The sequence below is a fragment of the Lucilia sericata genome, unplaced genomic scaffold, assembly GCF_015586225.1.
Source record: "Lucilia sericata isolate MDLA Ls3-8-SP2 unplaced genomic scaffold, ASM1558622v1 Contig002062F_arrow, whole genome shotgun sequence".
Classification (NCBI taxonomy): domain Eukaryota; kingdom Metazoa; phylum Arthropoda; class Insecta; order Diptera; family Calliphoridae; genus Lucilia; species Lucilia sericata.
Window position 1 is genome coordinate 18,084 of NW_023995919.1, and position 17,761 is coordinate 35,844.

Consider the following 17,761-nt stretch of genomic DNA (forward strand, 5'->3'; position numbering starts at 1 on the left):
TAAATCGATAACTGAAACATTTCAGTTACAACTGCAACTTTAACATTACTCTCAACATAAAACTAACTTCTTTTCAAACTAAATAAAAACCTACAAAAAAAAAAATCTCTCATAATGGAGGTTATGGAAGAGGGTAATCTTATGGACCGTGTGCCCATTTACTGCAACGGGATTTACAATATTATCAGGTTTGTGTATCTTACAAAGTTTTTCTTTAAGGCGAAAGTAATTTAATTCTTACATAACTTAGACACATCAAAGAGTTCTGCAAGAACGTTTGTGTCCCGGCGTGGTGGGTGGAAAATTGGATTTTCCTCGTTATGCTTCTTTTGCGGCCATTAAAATTATTCTCTGGTGGGAGGATGAATACTTTGCTTCGTATAGAAAACATTCGGGTTTATTGCATACGGAACAGGAATTGAGTGAAGGAGATTTTGTGAGTACATATTTTAAGGAAACACTGTTTGGTTAGAATTAATGCTATAGACAAATCCTAGTCCAGACGATATGCTAGAATATTGACTAAACTATAATCCGCTCTTAACACTTCCCTATAGACTAGACTACAGTCTAAACTATAGTCTATTCTATAGTCTAGGCTATAGTCTATTCTATAGTCTACTCTATAGTCTATTCTATAGTCTATTCTATAGTCTAGTCTATAGTCTAGTCTATAGTCTGGTCTATAGTCTGGTCTATAGTCTGGTCTAGTCTAGTCTATAGTATAGACTATAGTATAGACTATGTATAGTCTATAGTCTAGCCAATAGTCTAGTCTATAGTCTAGCCTATAGTCTAGTCTATAGTCTAGTCTATAGTCTAGTCTATAGTCTAGTCTATAGTCTAGTCTATAGTCTAGTCCATAGTCTAGTCTATAGTCTAGTCTATAGTCTAGTCTATAGTCTAGTCTATAGTCTAGTCTATAGTCTAGTCTATAGTCTAGTCTATAGTCTAGTCTATAGTCTAGTCTATAGTCTAGTCTATAGTCTAGTCAACAGTCCTGTTAAATCGATAACTGAAACATTTCAGTTACAACTGCAACTTTAACATTACTCTCAACATAAAACTAACTTCTTTTCAAACTAAATAAAAACCTACAAAAAAAAAAATCTCTCATAATGGAGGTTATGGAAGAGGGTAATCTTATGGACCGTGTGCCCATTTTACTGCAACGGGATTTACAATATTATCAGGTTTGTGTATCTTACAAAGTTTTTCTTTAAGGCGAAAGTAATTTAATTCTTACATAACTTAGACACATCAAAGAGTTCTGCAAGAACGTTTGTGTCCCGGCGTGGTGGGTGGAAAATTGGATTTTCCTCGTTATGCTTCTTTTGCGGCCATTAAAATTATTCTCTGGTGGGAGGATGAATACTTTGCTTCGTATAGAAAACATTCGGGTTTATTGCATACGGAACAGGAATTGAGTGAAGGAGATTTTGTGAGTACATATTTTAAGGAAACACTGTTTGGTTAGAATTAATGCTATAGACAAATCCTAGTCCAGACGATATGCTAGAATATTGACTAAACTATAATCCGCTCTTAACACTTCCCTATAGACTAGACTACAGTCTAAACTATAGTCTATTCTATAGTCTAGGCTATAGTCTATTCTATAGTCTACTCTATAGTCTATTCTATAGTCTATTCTATAGTCTAGTCTATAGTCTAGTCTATAGTCTGGTCTATAGTCTGGTCTATAGTCTGGTCTAGTCTAGTCTATAGTATAGACTATAGTATAGACTATGTATAGTCTATAGTCTAGCCAATAGTCTAGTCTATAGTCTAGCCTATAGTCTAGTCTATAGTCTAGTCTATAGTCTAGTCTATAGTCTAGTCTATAGTCTAGTCTATAGTCTAGTCCATAGTCTAGTCTATAGTCTAGTCTATAGTCTAGTCTATAGTCTAGTCTATAGTCTAGTCTATAGTCTAGTCTATAGTCTAGTCTATAGTCTAGTCTATAGTCTAGTCTATAGTCTAGTCTATAGTCTAGTCTATAGTCTAGTCTATAGTCTAGTCTATAGTCTAGTCTATAGTCTAGTCTATAGTCTAGTCTATAGTCTAGTCTATAGTCTAGTCTATAGTCTAGTCTATAGTCTAGTCTATAGTCTAGTCTATAGTCTAGTCTATAGTCTAGTCTATAGTCTAGTCTATAGTCTAGTCTATAGTCTAGTCTATAGTCTAGTCTATAGTCTAGTCTATAGTCTAGTCTATAGTCTAGTCTATAGTCTAGTCTATAGTCTAGTCTATAGTCTAGTCTATAGTCTAGTCTATAGTCTAGTCTATAGTCTAGTCTATAGTCTAGTCTATAGTCTAGTCTATAGTCTAGTCTATAGTCTAGTCTATAGTCTAGTCTATAGTCTAGTCTATAGTCTAGTCTATAGTCTAGTCTATAGTCTAGTCTATAGTCTAGTCTATAGTCTAGTCTATAGTCTAGTCTATAGTCTAGTCTATAGTCTAGTCTATAGTCTAGTCTATAGTCTAGTCTATAGTCTAGTCTATAGTCTAGTCTATAGTCTAGTCTATAGTCTAGTCTATAGTCTAGTCTATAGTCTAGTCTATAGTCTAGTCTATAGTCTAGTCTATAGTCTAGTCTATAGTCTATAGTCTAGTCTATAGTCTAGTCTATAGTCTAGTCTATAGTCTAGTCTATAGTCTAGTCTATAGTCTAGTCTATAGTCTAGTCTATAGTCTAGTCTATAGTCTAGTCTATAGTCTAGTCTATAGTCTAGTCTATAGTCTAGTCTATAGTCTAGTCTATAGTCTAGTCTATAGTCTAGTCTATAGTCTAGTCTATAGTCTAGTCTATAGTCTAGTCTATAGTCTAGTCTATAGTCTAGTCTATAGTCTAGTCTATAGTCTAGTCTATAGTCTAGTCTATAGTCTAGTCTATAGTCTAGTCTATAGTCTAGTCTATAGTCTTGTCTATAGTCTAGTCTATAGTCTAGTCTATAGTCTAGTCTATAGTCTAGTCTATAGTCTAGTCTATAGTCTAGTCTATAGTCTAGTCTATAGTCTAGTCTATAGTCTAGTCTATAGTCTAGTCTATAGTCTAGTCTATAGTCTAGTCTATAGTCAAGTCTATAGTCTAGTCTATAGTCTAGTCTATAGTCTAGTCTATAGTCTAGTCTATAGTCTAGTCTATAGTCTAGTCTATAGTCTAGTCTATAGTCTAGTCTATAGTCAAGTCTATAGTCTAGTCTATAGTCTAGTCTATAGTCTAGTCTATAGTCTAGTCTATAGTCTAGTCTAGTCTATAGTCTAGTCTATAGTCTAGTCTATAGTCTAGTCTATAGTCTAGTCTAGTCTATAGTCTAGTCTATAGTCTAGTCTATAGTCTAGTCTATAGTCTAGTCTATAGTCTAGTCTATAGTCTAGTCTAGTCTATAGTCTAGTCTATAGTCTAGTCTATAGTATCTAGTATAGTCTAGTCTCTATAGTCTAGTCTATAGTCTAGTCTAGTCTATAGTCTAGTCTATAGTCAAGTCTATAGTCTAGTCTATAGTCTAGTCTATAGTCTAGTCTATAGTCTAGTCTATAGTCTAGTCTATAGTCTAGTCTATAGTCTAGTCTATAGTCTAGTCTATAGTCTAGTCTATAGTCTAGTCTATAGTCTAGTCTATAGTCTAGTCTATAGTCTAGTCTATAGTCTAGTCTAGTCTATAGTCTAGTCTATAGTCTAGTCTATAGTCTAGTCTATAGTCTAGTCTATAGTCTAGTCTAGTCTATAGTCTAGTCTATAGTCTAGTCTATAGTCTAGTCTATAGTCTAGTCTATAGTCTAGTCTATAGTCTAGTCTATAGTCTAGTCTAGTCTATAGTCTAGTCTATAGTCTAGTCTATAGTCTAGTCTATAGTCTAGTCTAGTCTATAGTCTAGTCTATAGTCTAGTCTAGTCTATAGTCTAGTCTATAGTCTAGTCTATAGTCTAGTCTATAGTCTAGTCTATAGTCTAGTCTATAGTCTAGTCTATAGTCTAGTCTAGTCTATAGTCTAGTCTAGTCTATAGTCTAGTCTAGTCTATAGTCTAGTCTATAGTCTAGTCTATAGTCTAGTCTATAGTCTAGTCTATAGTCTAGTCTATAGTCTAGTCTATAGTCTAGTCTATAGTCTAGTCTATAGTCTAGTCTATAGTCTAGTCTATAGTCTAGTCTAGTCTAGTCTATAGTCTAATCTATAGTCTAGTCTATAGTCTAGTCTATAGTCTAGTCTATAGTCTAGTCTATAGTCTAGTCTATAGTCTAGTCTATAGTCTAGTCTATAGTCTAGTCTATAGTCTAGTCTATAGTCTAGTCTATAGTCTAGTCTATAGTCTAGTCTATAGTCTAGTCTATAGTCTAGTCTATAGTCTAGTCTATAGTCTAGTCTATAGTCTAGTCTATAGTCTAGTCTATAGTCTAGTCTATAGTCTAGTCTATAGTCTAGTCTATAGTCTAGTCTATAGTCTAGTCTATAGTCTAGTATAGTCTAGTCTATAGTCTAGTCTATAGTCTAGTCTATAGTCTAGTCTATAGTCTAGTCTATAGTCTAGTCTATAGTCTAGTCTATAGTCTAGTCTATAGTCTAGTCTATAGTCTAGTCTATAGTCTAGTCTATAGTCTAGTCTATAGTCTAGTCTATAGTCTAGTCTATAGTCTAGTCTATAGTCTAGTCTATAGTCTAGTCTATAGTCTATAGTCTATAGTCTAGTCTAGTCTATAGTCTAGTCTATAGTCTAGTCTATAGTCTAGTCTATAGTCTAGTCTATAGTCTAGTCTATAGTCTAGTCTATAGTCTAGTCTATAGTCTAGTCTATAGTCTAGTCTATAGTCTAGTCTATAGTCTAGTCTATAGTCTAGTCTATAGTCTAGTCTATAGTCTAGTCTATAGTCTAGTCTATAGTCTAGTCTATAGTCTAGTCTAGTCTATAGTCTAGTCTATAGTCTAATCTATAGTCTAGTCTATAGTCTAGTCTATAGTCTAGTCTATAGTCTAGTCTATAGTCTAGTCTATAGTCTAGTCTATAGTCTAGTCTATAGTCTAGTCTATAGTCTAGTCTATAGTCTAGTCTATAGTCTAGTCTATAGTCTAGTCTATAGTCTAGTCTATAGTCTAGTCTATAGTCTAGTCTATAGTCTACTCTATAGTCTACTCTATAGTCTAGTCTATAGTCTAGTCTATAGTCTAGTCTATAGTCTAGTCTATAGTCTAGTCTATAGTCTAGTCTATAGTCTAGTCTATAGTCTAGTCTATAGTCTAGTCTATAGTCTAGTCTATAGTCTAGTCTATAGTCTAGTCTATAGTCTAGTCTATAGTCTAGTCTATAGTCTAGTCTATAGTCTAGTCTATAGTCTAGTCTATAGTCTAGTCTATAGTCTAGTCTATAGTCTAGTCTATAGTCTAGTCTATAGTCTAGTCTATAGTCTAGTCTATAGTCTAGTCTATAGTAGTCTATAGTCTCTATAGTCTAGTCTATAGTCTAGTCTATAGTCTAGTCTATAGTCTAGTCTATAGTCTAGTCTATAGTCTAGTCTATAGTCTAGTCTATAGTCTAGTCTATAGTCTAGTCTAGTCTATAGTCTAGTCTATAGTCTAGTCTATAGTCTAGTCTATAGTCTAGTCTATAGTCTAGTCTATAGTCTAGTATAGTCTAGTCTATAGTCTAGTCTATAGTCTAGTCTATAGTCTAGTCTATAGTCTAGTCTATAGTCTAGTCTATAGTCTAGTCTATAGTCTAGTCTATAGTCTAGTCTATAGTCTAGTCTATAGTCTAGTCTATAGTCTAGTCTAGTCTAGTTTATAGTCTAGTCTATAGTCTAGTCTATAGTCTAGTCTATAGTCAAGTCTGGACTACGGTCTTGTCTATTGTATAGTCATAGACTTGAAGAATAGCTTAGTGCATATTAGGGACTATAATTTAGCTTAGAGGCTGAAATCTAGTTTATAGTCTAGACTAAACAATATTACTCAAATGTCATTCCAGTCTTCCGTTGTGGTAAAAAGTTCTGATCCCGATAAATTCGTTAGTTTGGTAACCAAATCGGCCGATTTATTACTAGAACATTTGCATGTGCTCTCTCAAGAATCTCTCGATCATGCTGATCTCTCAGTACTTACAGCCACCATAGGAGCTGCGGCTCTAGTACGGAACTGCCTAAATGTTTATCTACAAGCGGCAACTACCAAAATTTGTCCACCCAAAGGAGATGAAAAGGGAGGAGCTTTGAAGCTATCACTTAAACAATATTCTCAATTATCGGAGGCTCTAGCAGAGCGTCTCTTAGATTTGCACTGTCGCCTACTATTGCTCTATATAGTCCAAGACGCCGATGCTTTACACTGGGAAGATACGGAACCATTTTTTGAATCCGAACGTGGTTCGTATTGCATACAAATGTGGTGGCTTTATATGTATGGTACCAAGGACGATTTATGGAATTCGGTACCACCCAAAATGGCTCAACGCATATTTGGTGGAATGCTGAATGAAACCTTAAGTGTCCTAACTGTACGTTATTCCCAAATTACCACAAGTCTAGCTCGAGCCCAATTACATTTATGTGATATTTGCAATTTATTATTTTGTATTGCCGAATTGTTGCCGCATGTTTGTGAGAGTGGTGAAGCTTATGTGGGTAAGTTTTTAATTAAGGATTTTTTTTACTTATTTTTTTATTTATATTCCCTTGATATACCTACATTTTTTTATTTTGCTGTCTACTCTATACTTAACGGACAACTGAGGCGTATAATGAATTAGGTAGACTGAGCATTTCTCTGTCTTCCAACTGTATACTACTACTAATGATGTTGATGTTTTGCTAATGTTTTTAAATTGCATCTAATTAACATGAATTTATATTTTAATAAATACACATTCCCACACTTTGTTGTTTTTTATATGTACGTTGAAATTTTACAGGATTACAGTTAAATAACCAAAGTGTCATTATACGTGATATACATGCAAAGTGCAGGGAACTTTTTTATTGCCTTCTGTTGCGTGGTGCACCGCTTGGAGTGCTCTTAAAGGTTTGTTTGTTTACACTTTATATTATTTATTATTTAGATTGTGGAAACATTTTTTATATATAATTTATATGATATTAAATGTGCATAGTTGTACACTTGGTATATATATATTTTAAATTAATTTGGATGGAAAATATTTAATGTCCTACTTAGAGGATGTTGCTTAAAAAAAGGCAAAAAGATTCCCATATAATGAATAAATCTTTCAAAGCTTTAAATAGCTTCGACGATGTTCTCCTTTAGCGCCGGAATCTATAGTCCAGATTGTACACCAGCTTATAGTCCAGACTATAGATTAGACTATAGTCCAGACTAGAGATCAGACTATAGTACAGACTATAGATTAGACTATAGTCCAGACTATAGATTAGACTATAGTCCAGACTATAGATTAGACTATAGTCCAGACTATAGATTAGACTATAGTCCAGACTATAGATTAGACAATAGTCCAGACTATAGATTAGACTATAGTCCAGATTATAGATTAGACTATAGTCCAGACTATAGATTAGACTATAGTCCAGACTATAGATTAGACTATAGTCCAGACTATAGGTTAGACTGTAGTCCGGACTATAAACTAGTCCAGACTATAGACCAGCTTATAGTTCAGACTATAGACAAGCTTATTGTTCAGACTATAGATTAGACTATATTCTAGACTATATATTAGACTATAGTCCAGGCAATAGACTACACTATTGCCCAGACTATAGAATACACTATAATCCAGAATAGAATAGGCAATAGCCCAGACTCTTGACTGGACTATAGTTCGGAATACAGTTCAGCCTTTAGATTAGTCTATTGCTCTGAATATAAACTAAAATATGGTGCAGACTAGGTTCAAGACTAGACCATAGTCCATACTATAGACGACTATAATCTAGATTATAGACTATGTTCCAGATTATAAACAAGACTATAGTTCAGACTATAGACTTATATATAGTCTAGACGATAGACTGTAGCCAAGGCTATAGTTCATATTATGAACTAGACTAGGATTAGATTATTGAATAGACTATAGTTCTGATTATAGACTAGACTATTGTTCAGACTGTAGACTACAGACTTAACTATTGTTCAGGTTATAATCCTGATTATAGACGAGACCGCAGTTCAGTTTATAGGATGTAGTCTCAAATAGTCCAGAGTGTAGACTAGACATATAGGCCAGACTATATGTTACACTATTTTCAAGACTATGTAATAAAGTATAGGCCAGACTATAGACAACATTATATGTTTGAATATAGACTAAACTATAGTTAAGTCTATAATCCAAATTGTAGGCTAGACTGCAGTTCTATCTATAGACAATTGTCTAAACTATAGTTCAGACTATGGACTATATCGTGAGATAAGTCCGGACTGTATTCGAGATTGTAGATTAGGTTAAAGTTCAGTCTGTGGACTATAGGCAAAACTATAGCCGAGACTATAGACTAGAGTACAGCACAAACTATATACTGGATTAGAGTTCAGACTATGGACCACACTATAGACTACATTATAGAATAGGCAAGAATCCATATTATATACTTAATTACAGTCCAGATTATAGACAGGACTATAGTCCACACTATAGTCTGGTCTATAAAATAGGCTATAATCCAGATTATAGCCTATAGTTCAGTCTGTTGACTACACTATAGACTAAACTATATTGTACTTAAATCATAATCTCCTTCCTTAAGGTTTTCCGTAAAGGTCTCGAAAATATGGAAATGTTTTCCTCTCGACATGGTTTACCCAGTGCTTGGATATATTCGCTTTACCGCGGTTATTTCCCAAAGATCAGTCATGCCAATGGGTAACCGAATTTGCAGATTTGAATACCAGCACAGCAGTGTCATTAGAGCTAAAGGTGTTATTGTCCTCACCGGAAGCCGATTGGCCATTTTTAGTTAAGGTACCAAGAAATAATGAATCATATTGAACCAAATTGAAAATAAATATCTATTTTTTTTGGATTAGGTCTTGCTAATGAGAGATGCCCACTTAACGGGCATAATATTAAGACATCTTTTGAAACACTTACCCTCTAGTGAAAACTTTAAGAATGTGGCTAAACATTCGTTTATCGAAGATATTAATGAGTCCAAGAAATGTGAAGGTTTCTTATGTCGAGGAGAATGTTTTAATGTGGCCGATTTAATAGCAAATGATTTGGGTAAGATGATTAAGAAATGAGAAGACTTAAGTTATGGAAATTTTTTTTATATGTTACAGATCCTGTGGGTCAAACTAATTGCCAGATAGTTTTATCTTTAACTTATTTATTGGTGGCTTTGGGTAAAGCGGTAGATATAAAATCCTGTTTAATAAAATCCTTAGAAGATGTAGGTTTACCCGGATGGAGTGATTGTTTGGATAAGAGACAGGTGGATAATACAAAGTTATATATTTGGGGGGTTGTTATAAAACTATATATATTTTTTGTGTGTGCTAAAGGTTTGGAATCAAAAACGTCCTCCCTGGTTGGAGGCTATAATGCATTTTGTTTACCCCGTTTTGGATTGCATAGTGGAAATGTTGGTTAATGCTGTGGAAGCTGGGGCCAGCATGTATCAGGCCATGTCTTTGGCTTTAACTTGTGTTTCAGAAATGTGGGATTGTATACCCGAGGGTTTGTATAAAGTAACCTCGTTACTGCAAGATATAACACCGGTATCAACAAGACCTCTAAGTAAGTTTTGGATTGGTTTTAGAAAGAATCGTTTTGAAATATATTTTCTTACTTAATACCAGGTGAATCGGTTTTAATGCAAGTTATGTTTGCCGCCCTCTATACTGAACTTATCAAAACCGCAGAGAAATATGAAAAGTTAAAGGATGAGGCCAAGGCCTCCATTTGTTATACCATATCGGAGGCTATATGTTCTATTGATGAGGATGATAAACATACCGATCAGATAGAGCTGTTTTTAAAGCAGGCTAAGGATAGTATTATATTGGAAAGCTATGGTTCTACGGGTCGTGGTCCGGGTGGCATGAGTGCTGTTAGCACGGTTAAAATCGATGATATAGGTACAGCCGATTCGGATCGTATGAGCCACAGTCCCCCTGCAAATTATGCCATGGAATTGGAAGTTGGCATTACTGACTTTATTGCAGAGGTCTTGACCAGCGATGTTTTGACTACGGATATTGGTAAACAGGCTTTGAAGGTAAGTTTTGAAAATATCGGAGATAGAGCTTTACTAACATCGTAGGGGCTTCGCCTATAACAATTGCAGGTCTGTTATAACTACTTGAAAAACAACAAAGATTGGTTAATGGAACAGTTGGGTACCAGTCAGAATGAACCAAGTCCTTTCCAGGGTGTACAGGGTCAAAATATCAAAGAAAGTAAACCTTCTCTACTTAAAACTATGTTCTTTATAGAAAATACACCATTTGATCAGGTAATATCCCAACTTTACTTAAGAATACTCTTTAAATAATATTTCTACTCCATTTAATCTTCCACTCACTTACATTTGCTCAAATCCCCTTCCCCCTACAGCTATTAACCGGTTCCTTAAAAATAGAGTATGTAACATGGTTGCAAACACCACTATCATTAAATCCAGAACGTGCTTGGTTGCATTTGGCGCGTCGCTGTGACTTTCAAGAAGATGCCAAACTAACAATGCCGGAAGTAGCCATGGTTGCCAGCATACAGAAAATCATGAAGAAACGTAAAACTTATGGAAAGTAAAAATCAGCTAACGTATGTATGATTGCAACTAAAACTAATGTTACAGATTTATCATAAACAATAAAAAAACGAAACAATTTTCAAATTGAAAAATTTGTAAAGATTTGTTAAAAATTTAATGACAAATTAAACCTGTTCTCACAGCACAAACAAAAAAGGATATGAAAGGACAATTGTTTGGGTTTGCAGAAAAGTGAAAATGTAAAAAAAACAAACTGAATATAAATCACACGCACTGTTGCTGCTGAATTTGGAGCAGTTGTTGGGGGTTGTAGGCAGGCGGTGAAATTTTTTTCGACGTTTGTCGTTTTTAGCACTTGACACTATAATTTACAAATATGTTAGAGGCGGAGGGGGTGTAGGTTTTCTTTAGCTGCTGTCGTTTGTGGCATAATTTAACCATCATCTATTTATAAATATAAAGCTTGGGAACCCAGTGGGTAAAGATTTCTATAAAAAAGAGACTTTTTCGAAAATTTTTTCGACTATAGGCTAGACTATAGACTAGACTATAGACTAGACTATAGACTAGACTATAGACTAGACTATAGACTAGACTATAGACTAGACTATAGACTAGACTATAGACTAGACTATAGACTAGACTATAGACTAGACTATAGACTAGACTAGAGACTAGACTAGACTTACAGACTAGACTAGACTAGACTATAGACTAGACTATAGACTAGACTATAGACAGACGATAGACTAGACTATGACTAGACTATAGACTAGACTATAGACTAGACTATAGACTAGACTATAGACTAGACTATAGACTAGACTATAGGACTAGACTATAGACTAGACTATAGACTAGACTAGACTATAGACTAGACTATAGACTAGAACTATAGACTAGACTATAGACTAGACTATAGACTAGACTATAGACTAGACTATAGACTAGACTATAGACTAGACTATAGACTAGACTATAGACTAGACTATAGACTAGACTATAGACTAGACTATAGACTAGACTATAGACTACTATAGACTAACTATATACTAGACTATAGACTAGACTATAGACTAGACTATAGACTAGACTACTAGACTAGACTATAGACTAGACTATAGACTAGACTATAGACTAGACTATAGACTAGACTATAGACTAGACTATAGACTAGACTATAGACTAGACTATAGACTAGACTATAGACTAGACTATAGACTAGACTAGACTAGACTATAGACTAACTATAGACTAGACTATAGACTAGACTATAGACTAGACTATAGACTAGACTATAGACTAGACTAAGACTAGACTATAGACTAGACTATAGACTAGACTATAGACTAGACTATAGACTAGACTATAGACTAGACTTAGACTAGACTATAGACTAGACTATAGACTAGACTATAGACTAGACTATAGACTAGACTATAGACTAGACTATAGACTAGACTATAGACTAGACTATAGACTAGACTATAGACTAGACTATAGACTAGACTATAGACTAGACTATAGACTAGACTATAGACTAGACTATAGACTAGACTATAGACTAGACTATAGACTAGACTATGACTAGACTATAGACTAGACTATAACTAGACTATAGACTAGACTATAGACTAGACTATAGACTAGACTATAGACTAGACTATAGACTAGACTATAGACTAGACTATAGACTAGACTATAGACTAGACTATAGACTAGACTACAGACTAGACTATAGACTAGACTATAGAATAGACTATAGACTAGGACTATAGACTAGACTATAGACTAGACTATAGACTAGACTATAGACTAGACTATAGACTAGACTATAGACTAGACTATAGATAGACTATAGACTAGACTATAGACTAGACTATAGACTAGACTATAGACTAGACTATAGACTAGACTATAGACTAGACTATAGACTAGACTATAGACTAGACTATAGACTAGACTATAGACTGGACTATAGACTAGACTATACTAGACTATAGACTAGACTAGACTAGACTATAACTAGACTATAGACTAGACTATAACTAGACTATAGACTAGACTATAGACTAGACTAAGACTAGACTATAGACTAGACTATAGACTAGACTATAGACTAGACTATAGACTAGACTATAGACTAGACTATAGAATAGACTATAGACTAGACTATAGACTAGACTATAGACTAGACTATAGACTAGACTATAGACTAGACTAGACTAGACTATAGACTAGACTATAGACTAGGACTATAGACTAGACTATAGACTAGACTATAGACTAGACTATAGACTAGACTATAGACTAGACTATAGACTAGACTATAGACTAGACTATAGACTAGACTATAGACTAGACTATAGACTAGACTAGACTAGGATAGACTAGACTATAGACTAGACTATAGACTAGACTATAGACTAGACTATAGACTAGACTATAGACTAGACTATAGACTAGACTATAGACTAGACTATAGACTAGCTATAGACTAGACTATAGACTAGACTATAGACTAGACTATAGACTAGACTATAGACTAGACTATAGACTAGACTATAGACTAGACTATAGACTAGACTATAGACTAGACTATAGACTAGACTATAGACTAGACTATAGACTAGACTATAGACTAGACTATAGACTAGACTATAGACTAGACTAGACTAGACTATAGACTAGACTATAGACTAGACTATAGACTAGACTATAGACTAGACTATAGACTAGACTATAGACTAGACTATAGACTAGACTAGACTAGACTATAGACTAGACTATAGACTAGACTATAGACTAGACTATAGACTAGACTATAGACTAGACTATAGACTAGACTATAGACTAGACTATAGACTAGACTATAGACTAGACTATAGACTAGACTATAGACTAGATATAGACTAGACTATAGACTAGACTATAGACTAGACTATAGACTAGACTATAGACTAGACTAAGACTAGACTATAGACTAGACTATAGACTAGACTATAGACTAGACTATAGACTAGACTATAGACTAGACTAAGACTAGATATAGACTAGACTATAGACTAGACTATAGACTAGACTATAGACTAGACTATAGACTAGACTATGACTAGACTATAGACTAGACTATAGACTAGACTTAGACTAGACTATACTAGACTATAGACTGACTATAGACTAGACTATAGACTAGACTATAGACTAGACTATAGACTAGACTATAGACTTAAGACTAGACTATAGACTAGACTATAGACTAGACTATAGACTAGACTATAGACTAGACTATAGACTAACTATAGATAGACTAGACTAGATATAGACTAGACTATAGACTAGACTATAGACTAGACTATAGACTAGACTAGACTAGACTATAGACTAGACTATAGACTAGACTATAGACTAGACTATAGACTAGGACTATAGACTAGACTATAGACTAGACTATAGACTAGACTATAGACTAGACTATAGACTAGACTATAGACTAGACTAGACTAGACTATAGACTAGACTATAGACTAGATATAGACTAGACTATAGACTAGACTATAGACTAGACTATAGACTAGACTATAGACTAGACTATAGACTAGACTATAGACTAGACTATAGACGACTATAGACTAGACTATAGATAGACTATAGACTAGACTAGAGACTATAGACTAGACTATAGACTAGACTATAGACTAGACTATAGACTAGACTATAGACTAGACTATAGACTAGACTATAGACTAGACTATGACTAGACTATAGACTAGACTATAGACTAGACTATAGACTAGACTATAGACTAGACTATAGACTAGACTATTAGACTAGACTATAGACTAGACTATAGACTAGACTATAGACTAGACTATAGACTAGACTATAGACTAGACTATAGACTAGACTATAGACTAGACTATAGACTAGACTATAGACTGACTATAGACTAGACTATAGACTAGACTATAGACTAGACTATAGACTAGACTATAGACTAGATATAGACTAGACTATAGACTAGACTATAGACTAGACTATAGACTAGACTATAGACTAGACTATAGACTAGACTAGACTAGACTATAGACTAGACTATAGACTAGACTATAGACTAGACTATAGACTAGACTATAGACTAGACTATAGACAGACTATAGACTAGACTATAGACTAGACTATAGACTAGACTATAGACTAGACTATAGACTAGACTATAGACTAGACTAGACGACTATGACTAGACTATAGACTAGACTATAGACTAGACTATAGACTAGACTATAGACTAGACTATAGACTAGACTATAGACTAGACTATAGACTAGACTATAGACTAGACTAAGACTAGACTATATAGATAGACTATAGACTAGACTATAGACTAGACTATAGACTAGACTATAGATAGACTATAGACTAGACTATAGACTAGACTATAGACTAGACTATAGACTAGACTATAGACTAGACTATAGACTAGACTATAGACTAGACTATAGACTAGACTAGACTAGACTAAGTAGACTATAGACTAGACTAAGACTTGACTATAGACTAGACTATAAAACTATAGTCTGGTATAACTTTGTCTATAGTCTAGTATATAGTTAGTCTTAGTCTAGTGTATAGTCTAGTTTGGGCTTAGTCTATAGTCTAGTCAATAGTCTAGTCTATAGTATAGTTTATAGTTTAGTCTATAGTCTAGTCCATAGTCTAGTCTATAGTCTGGTCCTTAGTCTAGTCTAGTCTATAGTCTGGTCCTTAGTCTAGTCTAGACTATACTCTAATCTACAATCTAATATTTAGTCCTGTCAAATGCCCAGTTGATAGTTTGGTTTGGAAAAATACTTCCTTAAGAACTGCAGGGTTTCCATAAAATATAAAAGCCGTGTCATGCAAAAGCCTGAAATGATTATAAAGGAATACTAAGTTTTTGTATCTTTGAAGAACTGTTACTTTTACGCCATTTTTTTTTTATTTTTTTCTGTTACAACCAATTTTAGTTTAAGCACAATTATGTGTTAAGTACGGTTAGTTCGTATACTTATGCCTTGATAATGTATAAGTATTATTACTTTATTGCAGCTACATACATAGTTACAATATCTTTTTGAGTTTTTAGTAAACAATTTTTGTTTTAGTACTTTTTTCTTGAAATAAAGGACTAAAAAAAAGGTTTGTTGTGTTGGCGCTTAAAAAGATAATGTAACATGGGAAATTGTGAAAATAACTTATACAAATTTATTCTTATCTCTAAGAATATAAATCTATTATTAGTTGAAACTTGAATATGTGTTCTTTTAAACAAATCTTTTTTGCCAAGAAGAGGGAATAAGTGTAAGAGAGATACGAGGTCTCAAAACTTAAGTTCAAAGTTCATAATGGTTTTAGAGAGGGAGAGTGAGACAGACAATAAAATAAAACTTTGAGCAATAATTATAGTTTATTATTTATATTGTTTTATAATAGACCTTTATGACTTTTGTAGTTATTTTTTTATTATAGAAATATTTCTTTAAAATGGATAATTAAAACAGTAGCAGTAAATCGGCAGCAACGAATCTGTAGCACCAAAAACAAATATCAAAATTTGCTCTCAAATTAACTTTTGTTCATCTGCACCTTCTAATTTCTACCTAATTTGCTCTATATTAAATATTTTGTGCCCATTTGCTTCTTTCAAATTCAGTCATTTATAAATGAAACATATTTCTTTGCTAATATTATAAATATTAAAATAATTTGTATTATTTACGTTTTATTCATTTTTTTTTTCTAAAAAAGAACGAGACCCTGCATCTAAAGGCTGAGATGATGAGGATGATTACAATGTTGACAATGATGATGAGAAAATATCATATAAAACTAAAGCTATACTATAAGTATGTCGTTAAAGCAAAACAGCATTAATTTCCTTAATTGTCTGCACAAAAATTTCCGAGTCCTTTAAGAATATTAAATTAAAAATTATAGCACATACATATATATACCCACAAGTCTAACAATAAAAATAATAAGAAAAAAATATGAAAACGAGTATAATTAAAAGCTTATTGTCTCAAAAATTTGCATTTGTTAAAGAAAAAAAAAAACATAATTCTAAAAAATATCACAAAAAAACACACAACAACAACATTATTATTTATGGTATAATGTAAAATTTCTATAAAATAAAACAACCGGTAGGAATTTTCGAAATTTGTGTCTAGTCTAGTCTTAGTCTAGCTTATAGTATAGTCTATAGTATAGTCTAGTCTATATTCTAGTCTATAGTCTAGTCTATAGTCTAGTCTAGTCTAGTCTATAGTCTAGTCTATAGTCTAGTCTATAGTCTAGTCTATAGTCAGTCTATAGTATAGTCTATAGTCTAGTCTATAGTCTAGTCTATAGTCTCGTATAGTCTAGTCTATAGTCTAGTCTATAGTCTATCTATAGTCTAGTCTCTAGTCTAGTCTATGTCTAGTCTATAGTCTAGTCTATAGTCTAGTCTATAGTATAGTCTATAGTCTAGTCTAGTCTAGTCTGTAGTCTAGCTTATAGTATAGTCTATAGTATAGTCTATAGTCTAGTCTATAGTCTAGTCTATAGTCTAGTCTATAGTCTAGTCTAGTCTATAGTCTAGTCTATAGTCTAGTCTAGTCTAGTCTAGTCTATAGTCTAGTCTATAGTCTAGTCTATAGTCTAGTCTATAGTCTAGTCTATAGTCTAGTCTATAGTCTAGTCTATAGTCTAGTCTATAGTCTAGTCTATATAGTCTATATAGTCTATAGTCTAGTCTATAGTCTAGTCTATAGTCTAGTCTATAGTCTAGTCTAAAGTATAGTCTATAGTCTAGTCTATAGTCTAGTCTATAGTCTAGTCTACAGTCTAGTCTATAGTCTAGTCTATAGTCTAGTCTATAGGTAATAGTCTAGTCTATAGTCTAGTCTATAGTCTAGTCTATAGTGTAGTCTATAGTCTAGTCTATAGTCTAGTCTATAGTCTAGTCTATAGTCTAGTCTATAGTCTAGTCTATAGTCTAGTCTATAGTCTAGTCTATAGTCTAGTCTATAGTCTAGTCTATAGTCTAGTCTA

The 17,761-nt window shown here is 33.5% G+C and overlaps 1 protein-coding gene across 1 annotated transcript; it reads left to right on the top strand.

Moving 5' to 3' along the window:
* The first annotated feature begins 188 nt into the window (after positions 1 to 188).
* On the top strand, positions 189 to 16,524 carry LOC119613330. The gene is given in 14 exon segments (XM_037969341.1): positions 189 to 436; positions 1,030 to 1,193; positions 1,256 to 1,441; positions 5,965 to 6,616; positions 6,904 to 7,013; positions 8,717 to 8,780; positions 8,783 to 8,931; positions 8,997 to 9,192; positions 9,252 to 9,403; positions 9,474 to 9,708; positions 9,771 to 10,189; positions 10,259 to 10,426; positions 10,528 to 10,734; positions 16,472 to 16,524. Coding segments are annotated over 12 exon segments (2,601 nt in total). The 5' UTR covers positions 189 to 436; positions 1,030 to 1,118; the 3' UTR covers positions 10,723 to 10,734; positions 16,472 to 16,524.
* The last annotated feature ends 1,237 nt before the right edge of the window (positions 16,525 to 17,761 follow it).